This window comes from Puntigrus tetrazona, chromosome 4 (genome assembly GCF_018831695.1).
Source record: "Puntigrus tetrazona isolate hp1 chromosome 4, ASM1883169v1, whole genome shotgun sequence".
NCBI classification, from domain to species: Eukaryota; Metazoa; Chordata; class Actinopteri; order Cypriniformes; family Cyprinidae; genus Puntigrus; species Puntigrus tetrazona.
In genome coordinates, this window is record NC_056702.1 from 11,572,019 (window position 1) to 11,582,660 (window position 10,642).

General features: G+C 39.9%; 3 protein-coding genes across 8 annotated transcripts in view; 1 reads left to right on the plus strand and 2 right to left on the minus strand.

Moving 5' to 3' along the window:
* ppfia2 (PTPRF interacting protein alpha 2) overlaps positions 1-1,748 on the minus strand; it is a 159,047-nt gene extending 157,299 nt beyond the window's left edge. For both annotated transcript variants that reach the window (XM_043237619.1, XM_043237620.1), the window contains exon 1: positions 1,670-1,748. The gene's annotated coding sequence lies outside the window, so the exon portion shown is untranslated. The remainder of the gene's footprint in view (positions 1-1,669) is intronic.
* llph (LLP homolog, long-term synaptic facilitation factor) lies at positions 1,729-3,219 on the plus strand. Of its 2 annotated transcripts, none has more exons than XM_043237650.1 (3): positions 1,729-1,860; positions 2,394-2,618; positions 2,698-3,219. In XM_043237650.1, the coding sequence occupies exons 2-3, from the start codon at positions 2,405-2,407 to the stop codon at positions 2,862-2,864; spliced, it is 381 nt and encodes a 126-aa protein (XP_043093585.1). In that variant the 5' UTR covers positions 1,729-1,860; positions 2,394-2,404; the 3' UTR covers positions 2,865-3,219. The 2 variants fall into 2 exon arrangements, with proteins under 2 accessions (XP_043093585.1, XP_043093586.1); XM_043237651.1 differs by lacking the exon at positions 1,729-1,860 and adding an exon at positions 1,928-2,169.
* hcls1 (hematopoietic cell-specific Lyn substrate 1) lies at positions 3,157-10,285 on the minus strand. Of its 4 annotated transcripts, none has more exons than XM_043237637.1 (16): positions 9,611-10,285; positions 8,908-8,991; positions 8,717-8,790; positions 8,197-8,326; positions 7,879-7,989; positions 7,739-7,793; positions 7,548-7,658; positions 7,340-7,450; positions 7,122-7,232; positions 6,470-6,525; positions 6,304-6,373; positions 6,028-6,176; positions 5,804-5,929; positions 4,721-4,877; positions 4,546-4,617; positions 3,157-4,423 (listed from the first exon to the last, which is right to left on the minus strand). In XM_043237637.1, the coding sequence occupies exons 2-16, from the start codon at positions 8,989-8,991 to the stop codon at positions 4,290-4,292; spliced, it is 1,551 nt and encodes a 516-aa protein (XP_043093572.1). In that variant the 5' UTR covers positions 9,611-10,285; the 3' UTR covers positions 3,157-4,289. The 4 variants fall into 4 exon arrangements, with proteins under 4 accessions (XP_043093572.1, XP_043093571.1, XP_043093574.1 ...); XM_043237636.1 differs by having other exon boundaries at positions 5,804-5,935; positions 9,611-10,172; XM_043237639.1 differs by lacking the exon at positions 7,340-7,450 and having other exon boundaries at positions 5,804-5,935; positions 9,611-10,267.
* Positions 10,286-10,642: the final 357 nt, after the last annotated feature.

A 10,642-nucleotide genomic window follows, 5' to 3' on the forward strand; every position in this document is an offset into this window, starting at 1 on the left:
CTGGGACTTAATTATTCCACACACAGACACGTCACTCTCACTGAAGGAAGCCTAATTGGGGGAATCAAAACACACAGCAACGTACACAACTCCCCCCACCGCTGCAAAGAGACCTCAGCTGAATGCCAAGGGCAATGTCACTGGAGCAGCCCAGCAGATGGGCCTTTCAATTTTCGCTCCTGATGCGAGTGCTCGCTGGTCCCACGGCGGACCGGCTGCAGGTTATGCTCTGTTTGTTTGTTTTTATCCACAAGGTGTTACCCAAATCTACTTACAAAGAGTCGTGGGGCTGCGGAGGGATATTCCAGCACTGGGATTTGTTTGATAGAAAGCTGGATGGAGTCCACTGTAAATGTGCGGATGATGTTAACACATAGGGGAACCTCAGGACTGTTAAACGTGTCCCTGAACAAACTAAAATTAGAGTTAACTAAAATTAAACAAAATATTCTTTTATTTCAGCTTGTTGCCATACCAACATTTCTCATTTCCATTTAGTTGAATTGAACGTAGGTCAAATTTTTATATATATATATATATATATATATATATATATATATATATATATATATATATATATATATATATATATACACATACAAAAATATATAAATATATATATGACTAAACTACACAAAACAACAATTCATATGACTCAAAAAAACAAAGAAAACCATTGCTGCAAGTTTAGCACACACAAGACATAATGATATTTCTACACACATAAGCAAAACAAATAATCATCCTTAATTGCATTCATAATAAAAGGTTTCGCTTATGTATGTATACTGTATATATTATCTATATATAAATGCACACATATTAAAAAAACATATGTTGCTAATATATTAAATGCTTTAAATGCACACACACACACATATATATATATATATATATACACATACATATATATATATACACATACATATATATATATATATATATATATATATATATATATATATATATATATATATATATATATAAATATAAATACACACAAAGACAAAAGTAAACTACTAAATTAAAATGCAATATAAATGTATAAACTAAAATAAAATTAACAGTTCTAGAAGATACTGAATTTGTATAAACAAAAAAAACAGTATGTGTTTCCAAAGCAGTTTTACTCCATTGACAGCCTTGAAAAAATTTTTTGTCTTTTCTACAGACACCCTTGAATCCTTTTGTACACCCCTTGAAGTGCCTGGACCTCTGAAACTACCTGGGACAGTCTACTCCTAACGCTTAACAAAGTACTTTGACTTTTTCCTTTAGAATAAAATAAGATTAAAAGCACAGCCGCAGATGAAATCATGACAACACTGACCGGAGCCCTACAACTGCAAAACAAAGACACAAAACACTTCACCTAGCTTTAACGTCAAAGGACAAAACCCCAACAAAATAAAATATCTGACTATGGCCACGATAACCCACCAAACATAAAGCCTTTTAACGGTCAAGAAAAAAGCACCTGTTGAGCCATTTAACTGTGGTTTGGGGAAGATGAAGCAAAGCTAGTGTCGATGAAACGGAATAAACCCGTTTTACAAAACACTTTGGCCATCCGTCTGCCGTGAGTCACGCAAACAGATGCCAGCAAATTAGTTTAGCCAAAAGTTGGTAAATTTCGGTGCGTTTCCTACATTATTTCACTTAAACTCACCTGGAATTGCGACGCTTACAAGCCGTTAAAAGTAGGCCGCGGTTCTGTCGCCCTCTACTGCGCCGAGCGCGCGACCACACGAGCCGTAAACATCGAATGTTTTGTCGCAAAAAAAAAATTGTCGTAAAGAATTTGCTAAGCGGTAGCTGCGCGCACATACACGTGCATCCAGAGGCGATCAGAAGATATAGGTAAGTTACACACCGCGAATGTAAACGCTAGCTTTAACGCAGCTATAAACATTGAAGTCCTTGTGTTGTCAGCCATTACGCGTGTGAGCGGTGTTTATACGCGATATGTGTTAAAATGAAAAGCTTCCCATATGCGAGATGCTAACTGGCTAACTGACATCTGTATTTTTCTTGCATCTAAATGTATGTCAGGCTGGGTGATCGGTGTTTTTAAGGTTTACGGAGCGAACAACATTTGCGCATTTTAGGTTTTTCAATAGGATTAAGTTCATAAAGCTTCTCTAGTCAAGAGACGATAAAGTGAATCAGGTATTTAACACCCAAAATAATGACGGAAAATGTCGAAATATCAAATAACTTTGTGTTCTCCAGACTATGGGGTGTCCTATGGTGTAAAACAAACAAATAAATAAGTAAATTATATATATATATATATATATATATATATATATATATATATATATATATATATATTTATTATACCCACGTGCCTTTTCATGATTTAACTTTTACTATTACTTTTGTCTTCTCAGTTTCCATCAGGATGGCCAAAAGTTTGCGCAGCAAGTGGAGGAGAAAGATGAGAGCAGACAAAAGAAAGAAAGTCGCTCCCAAAGAACTGGCCCGGCTCAAAACAGTGCTGGGTCAGGGAGAGAAAGGAGAGATCACCATGAAAGATGTCGCTGAGATCGCCACCGTGGTGCCGCCCGAGAAGGTGAAGGAGAAGCCAGAGAACGCTGAGATGCAGGAAGACGGCGGTGAGCTTTCACGAAAACATTCAGCAATTTGGGTCGTACGTTGTGTTTTTACTACATTAAATCCGTTGTTGTTTTGCAGCGGATGGTGGGAAGATGGATTTAGACACCAAGCGCAATAAAAAGACGATGTTGGACGATCAAGGACGGTATCCGGTCTGGATGAACCAAAGGCATATAAAGAAGGCGAAAGCCAAACGCATGACTAAAAAAGGAAAACCTAAGACGAAGAAGGGGATCGCCTGGTAGATGAACTGATCTGCTTGCGCGCGGACATTATTCCTGGCACAGAAGACTGCTGTGCATCTTTTTCATGCACGTTTCTATGGACCGTTTATGCAGAATAACTCTTCAGAGTGTTTGCATTTGTGAAATGTGACGTAATGGTGACTCGACATCACGATCAAGGCTCGTCACCAGATGATTTGTGGGAAGGGGGTGTTACACAACAGTCTCTTCTAATGAAATATATATATTTTTCACTTTACTTCATCCTCTGACTCTCTGTACCTGCTTTACTTTGAAGTAACAATCCAATATATCCTTATGGAGGATTTAGTTTTATTTTGTGATCAATAAAAATGCACAACATCGAGTCAATAAAGAGCAGTGGCTTGTGTATCTCTCTGCAAGGCAGCATGGTATATTCTTAACATTTCAAGTCTTTAACAAGTCTTTTATAATAGCAAATTAAGGTTCTCCAGACAATATATTAGCGCACGAGTAAATCTAATTCGATGCAAAAATGTTTAGAAAACTGGTAACTGATGACATTCCCCACTTAAAACCATTAACAGCTTTTCAACTAATATTTAACATTCCATATTTGCACAATATTTTTCATATTGTAGAACTGAGAGTTGAACACTGACTATTTTTTTTTATACGCTATTGTTCAAAAATCTGGGGATATAATATTTTATATTAATACAGTAATACAAAAACTGCATTAAGAAATTGATCAGGAGGAAAAAAAAATAGTATTAGTATTTTTCATATTGTAAGACTTAAGTTGGCTAAAAAAAAGTTACTGAATACTGTACTTAAACACTTATTTGACGTTCTTTTATACACTATCATTCAAAGATCTGGGGCAATATTAATACTGTAATACAAAAACAATGCATTCAGTTGATCAGAAGTAATAGTAAATACATGCACAAGATTTCTATTTCAATTTATGAACATACTACTCACCCAAGAGTCCTGAAAATATTTCACACAAATATCAATTGCAACTGTTAGTCAGCATATTAGTAGGATTTCAGAAGGATCACATGACAATGAAGACTGATGTAATCATAGAAATAACTTACATTTCAAATACAATGAAACAAAATTAATTGGTAATGTTTCAGCTATATTAACGTATTTCTGATCAAATGAATGCAGCCTTGGTGAGCATAACAGCCTTTCAAAAACCCTACAAGACCCCGAACCTGTGAACAGCAGTGTATATATTCATATACATCTCAAATCTTTATGGAAAAAATGCGAATCCATCCGGTTAATAATCGTGTGCTCCGAACGGACGGTTCTGCTCAGCTAATAGACGCAAGCTCATTTTTCATTCTGTACATATTAGTATATTGCACTCGTATTTCCTAAAAATGCAATAAAAACAATTGTCTGCAAATGGCTAACAAAACAAGTCTGATCGGTGGTAACAAGCAACTACTGGAGCTCCACGAAAGTGGCAGGAAACAGGCCTGTGCGACCGTGACACGTTCCTTTCCACCAACCCTCGTCGATCATCTCGATGTTAGTGATGACGTCCCCCGGCATGAAGGAGATCTCGTCACTGGCCTCTGCAAAAGTAGGATTGATACCCATGATGCACAGCAGAGCGAAGCAAAACAAAAGAAACTCCACTCGAGTCGGCCAGGACACAGTTTATCAGCTGCTACGGACGGTGATGGCTGTACAATACCTCCTTGGTAGTCATAAACGGCCGTGGCTGTATGTCCTCCCCCGCTTAGATCTTCATAGTCGTTATCAACGGCTGTGGAAGAAGGGGAAAAAATTGAATCGCAGCTGTCCGCAATCAACCATCTACTTCTTCTTAAAATGGCTTTGATTGCCGCAGTGAACACGTGTAGTCAAACCTGCAGCAGTGCATGAGCCGATATCCTCATAGTCTTCTTCCTGAGGTACAGGGGGCGGGTCGCATTCAGAGTAAGTCTGCTCTTCCTCCTCTTCCTCTTCCATCAGGTCAGCTGAGCGGGGCGGCAGCAACGGTGGCTCCTCATAGTCGGGATCCACCTGAAACACACAACGATCAACTCAGCTCTCTCACTTGTGACTAGGACAGTTCTTAAAACTGAACTGTACAGAAGAATCAACATCTTAAAATGGATTTTCAGAAGAACATTCGAGGTCCTTGATCGGGCGTTTTGGGTAGTTGATTACTGCTCTGAGATATGTTTTGTAATAACCTCGATATGAGTCAAGCCTCTCCTTTAGTGTGAATTAAGCCACATTATTTGAGGTATTATTCATGTGAGCTGCACCACTATTTAAGATTGAGCGATGCTTATCAGCGAAAATAAACGTTTTTAGCTGTACGACTGTTTTATATGCTATCTGTGAAATTTCATTTCATAATGTCCACTTGGTGTTGTCAATAGTGTAGCAATGTATGAAGCCTAGCTCACATAAATACATATACACAGCTCAAATGTTTCACAGACTTGTCTAACAAAACTGTTACCGAGCGAGAAAGCACCTTTAAAACTTATATTTAAAGGAACCCTGTTATGATTGGCCGGTCCGTTTGTATGTCCCCACCGAGTCATCGAACAAATTTATGCATAAATCCGAGCATTAAAGCGATAGTCGGAGTGTGCTGCCAACCAAGTCAAGATCGAGATTTTGTTTTTCACTAAATCCTATCAAAGTCCCTCAGAACACCTGGTGCGTATGACGCGTGTTGCATTGGAGCGTTTTGTGACATTTGTCTTTTTTTTTTTTTAAAGACAGCATTAAAATAACACAGAAATGAGCAAATGATGACTTAATTGTCATTCCTGGGGGAATTATCCAGTCACAACGGGTTCCCTATATGGTCTGGGGAGGGGGTTTTGCCTTGTGAACATTAGAAGCAGATGCGACCTAACATTTAGAGAGTTACCCTAAGCCCCAAAGCTCTGGATGTCTTCAAGGGAGCAAATATAGCAAAAGTGTCTTGCCTGAGCGACCTCCTCTGGTTCATCTCTGGGAATTTCCGGTAGTTTTCTGAATGTCTCTGGAGGATTCTGGGATGCTGGAACAGGAGGAGGTGGTCTCTGGTTCTCTTCCTCCTCTTCACACTTGCTCTGCTCCTTAAAATATAAGACGACCGGCATTACTAAGTGTTCATTAGCTTGTGAAAAAAAAAAAAAAAAAAAAAAAGGGCTGACGTGAAAATGTGAACCTCTTGTTTGCGTTGAGCCTCTTCTCGTTCTCTTTTCTCCCGGGCGACTCTTCTGGCTCTCTCCTCCTCTGCTTTCTTTCTGTCCTCCTCATCTGAGGCCTTCGCCATGTTCTCAAACCGAGCCTTAAGGTTTCCAGCTCCCACACTTGCTATAAACACCAAAAAGAGAAGAATCTACTAAAGCATATGGACCATTTATCAACGCATTACTGATTAATAGCAATCGCTTCAAGTGCAACCTTTTCATGCACATATATATCTACAGCAAACACTCACAGCCCTCGAAAGCCTGAGGCTTTTCATAAGATGACGAAGGTGACTCCATATCACCGAAAGAAGCTGCACTCTGTGGAAAGAAATATTACTCGACATACGTTCACCAGGAAACCGTCAAACGTCTGTTGAAACGTCCATAATATAACGTCCTTAATGCGAGATATACCTTATCCATGCGATCTGCTTCGACTCCATAACGTCCTCCAAAACCCTTCGCGTAGTCTGAAATCAACAAGAACACGTATATTTAGCATTACGTAAAACAGACAAGAAAAGTGCTTAAATTATGACCTAGCCCTGAGGCCATTCACAAAAAAACTAAAAAAGAAACGGCAAAAGATAATCACTAGGCTCAGCTACGATTTGTAGTCATCTAATGTTAGAATACAAGAGTTTTATAGTTTCATAAATCTTCACAAACAGAAGAAGGGAGTCACTAGTTGTGGTACACTGCAAAGCAGTGCTTTTCCAGCTTGTTTCCGAGAAGAATTAAGAGGAATTTTCAACACAAGTAAATTTTTTTGCTTCGTTTTCAGAAAAATCAAGTCACAAATAAGCGCTTTTGCTTGAAATAAGCAAAGCATGCTGCGAGTTGTTTGTAATCATCATCATCCTGTATTCTGTTTGAAATAAGGTAGAATTTTTAGACATTTTGGCTGGAAACGGACAAAAACAATAATCGAATCGAACCCATTAGGCTCCCAGGGCCCTCGATGGACGCAGATACCAGGTGATGTGACACTTATGCAGCCAAAAATACGGCAGAACAAACATGAAGGTGGGTTTTTGAAAGCGTTTCCCAGGAATATTTATGGTACCTTTCTGTGACTGATGTTTCTCCGTTTCTCCTTTATAGTCATAACCCAAAGCGGCCTTGTCGACTTTTTCTTTTTCCACTCCGTACTTTCCCCCGAAGCCTTTTGCATAGTCTGCGAGGTGTTTAGAAAACAGAACACTTCATAAACAACTCCTCCGCCGAAATATAAAGATGGCGGGCCGGGATTTCGGTCCATGTAACAGCGGAGATTACGATTACCTTTCTGTGACTGATGTTTCTCTGTTTCTCCTTTGTAGTCGTAACCCAGAGCGGCCTTGTCAACCTTTTCTTTTTCAACACCGTACTTCCCCCCGAAGCCTTTTGCGTAGTCTGCAAGATTACCGAAAACAGCTTTATAAGCTTAGTCTTCCACCAAAATGGGAGCGAAACGAATGGAGGACCAGGATACAGCAGAGATTGCAATGACCTTTCTGTGACTGGTGTTTCTCGGTCTCTCCTTTGTAATCGTAGCCCACTGCGGCCTTGTCGACCCTCTCCTTCTGCACGCCATACTTCCCACCAAAACCTGCAGCGTAATCTTATGAACGGCAAAGGAGTGGTTACTACATGAAGCAGGGAAAACGACGCATGTTCTGGATTGGAGATGTCTGAACGCACCTTTTTGAGACGCATGCTGCTGTACATCACCCTTATACTCGTAGTTCATGGCAGACTGTGATATACGAGGTAATGAAAAGAAAACATTAATTCACTCATTTATATCGCACGGTCACGTTTACGCAAGTGTAGTTTCTAACCTTGTCCACGCGGTCCTTCTGCACACCGAATTTCCCCCCGAAGCCCTTCGCCGCATCTGTCTGGGACGAGTGCTTTTCCACCTCTGCCACATAGCCGTGCCCTAAAGCACCCTGGGAAAACGACCAAAACCATCAAACGGATAGCAGTCGGTTTCGCTCCCATCAAACCTGGTGCAACGCGATTTTTTGGAAACGGCAAGCTTGAATATTCATATATGCAGAGTACGCACAGGTTTTAGACACAAAGTGCGTTCTCAGTGAACTTAGCGCGCGGAAAAATGCACGCAGTCCATTGTAGTCAAGTTTTTCGAGTCTAACCTTGTCCATTCTGTCTTTCTCGACTCCAAATTTCCCTCCGTAGCCGTAAGAGGCCTTAGGGCCCTGGTCCAGCTCTTTCTTCTTAACCACCTCATGCTCCCGAGACACATTCTGCCTGAGATCTGCAATGCTACGCACAGACACAAGCATACACTGCGTGTTACTACATGCTGCATATTGCCACGGAATGTGGCATGTCTGTCACGCGCTCAACTCTTTGCACTCGTTTAGGGAGCTGCTCATTTACACGCATTTGGCATTATTAGTATATAACACATATTTAAAACGCAGAGCGTCTTATTCCGCTTCTGACATGATGTAAACTTAAAACTATCGGCCCATATTTGGAAATGCAACTCATGTGGCCAGCATTTCTACTTCCTATTTCCTCTGTGCAGCGAGCGCTTTCAGCTCAAGGCAACATGACGCTGTCAAAGCAGTATTGCTATGTTATCTCAAATATGCAGATGTTTCCAGCTTTTCTAAAACATGCAGCATCTGTGCGTGTGTTGACCGTTACCTGATGTGTTCTTTTCGACCCGATCCTTCTATGGTTCTGGAACCCCATCTCTGTTCCTGCTCTGATACATCATTCTGATACACACACACACACACACACACACATTTTCATTTATGCAGTGATAACAAATACTTAAATGCTTCATGTTTTAAGAAAACTGGACTCTAAACAACTCATTCAGGTCTGCTTACCTCAAAATTCGGATCCGTTTCCCAGTCATCCCCCTCCGATTCAACCTTCACATTAACATCATGTCCCACCACAGATTTCCACATCTGTAGAAACAGACGAGATTTCATGGCTTGTATTACATTTCCTCATACACAGACTATACAAAGCGTTGAGTACATTATGCTCTATATGCAACAAATAACACACATACATACAAACACATACATATATACACACAGAAAATGATTTACAGATAGTAAATGGTTTAATGAGTGAAACCTGCAAGTTGACTATTTCACAACTGCTTTGTAAAACGCAGATTGAATTTGTAATTCTACAGTTTTAAGAAATGTCCTTTTTTTTTTTTTTTTTTTTTTTTGCTTTTATGGAAAGCAAAAAACACTTTGGTTTAACTAGAACGTCTTCATAATACAGATCGAGCGTTAATGCACTTTGCAAGTTCCCCATTTTTCTCGAACATCAGGTGGACATTTTTACACGTTCTCGACTGAAAAGCTTCACACTTTTAACTGCAGCAATAATCAAGACCACGAACGCTGCAATGCAGGCGCACTAACTTATAGATCACGTATAGATGTATAAAATTGACTTCCTGGAACGAAAAAAGTTTGGGCAACTTACGATTCAGCCACTTCCTGATTAAAATAAGTTGCGTTTTTCTTGGTGCGTGGCTGTTAACGATATGAATAGATGGTTACTCACGTTTTAATGCTTTTCCCGTCTCTTTATGTCCGATAAATGTCCAAATGTGAGTGAGTTTGAACTGCAGATCAGACCTGCGTCCGACCGACTGCAGAAGAAGAAGAAGAAGAAGAAGAAGAAGAAGAAGCGACGCGTTCACGCGCAACTCCGTCGTACCTGCGCATTTGGACACGTTAAATAAAGCATAGACATACGCTAAACACTCACTCATCAAGACGCAGATTAATTAATTTGCAATACAAGCATAATGATTCTAGTATTTATGACATATTTTGCGTTTGGGCCAGATATGAAGCTTAGACACAAAACTGTATAAATAGAAGATTCTGAACAGATTGTGAACCGCAGGTGGTGGCTTTCCTGGATGGCTGGGTCGTTGCTAGACCACCGGTAGACAATCGTCCAGTATTTCTTGGAGACATTGCATTGTGGGTTAGTTTCCACCAAGATTGCTAGTGCTTTTTTAAGTTGGTATATGAAATCTCTCTTCGACCCTGTGCTCATCTCCGGACGTGCAGGCATTTATATGCCGGTTAGGTTGTTTTGAAGCTGGCCTCCTGGTTATGTGTTGGTCCTAAGAGACCAGCTCCTGCTCGGGACCAGCAAAAGCCAGCAGCCATGCTTCAGAACATACTTAACAAGGAGATTAGTTTAGAAACCTAACCCCTTGTGCAATTTGGGATTCATTTTCATTTACCGTAGTGACCACCTATTATTTCCACTGGCTAAAAATGGTTTTAAGTCAGTTATTTCTATCTTTTAGGTAGCAGGAAAAAAGATGTTTACATTTCCAAACATTTATTTTACTATTAGGTTTAATAATTCAGTGAGATTTTACACAAGGAGTCTGACACCAGCCACGCTGAGATCTGATCTAGTCTGCGTAAAAATGCTTTAAAATGAGGATTGTCAACGATATACATAGTTTTTTTTTTTTTATCAGTTAACTAAATCGATATTCTGTGTGACCATCTTTTGCATTTAAAGCGGCTTTTATTCTAGGTGCACAGTTTTTCAGGCAGCTGTGCAATC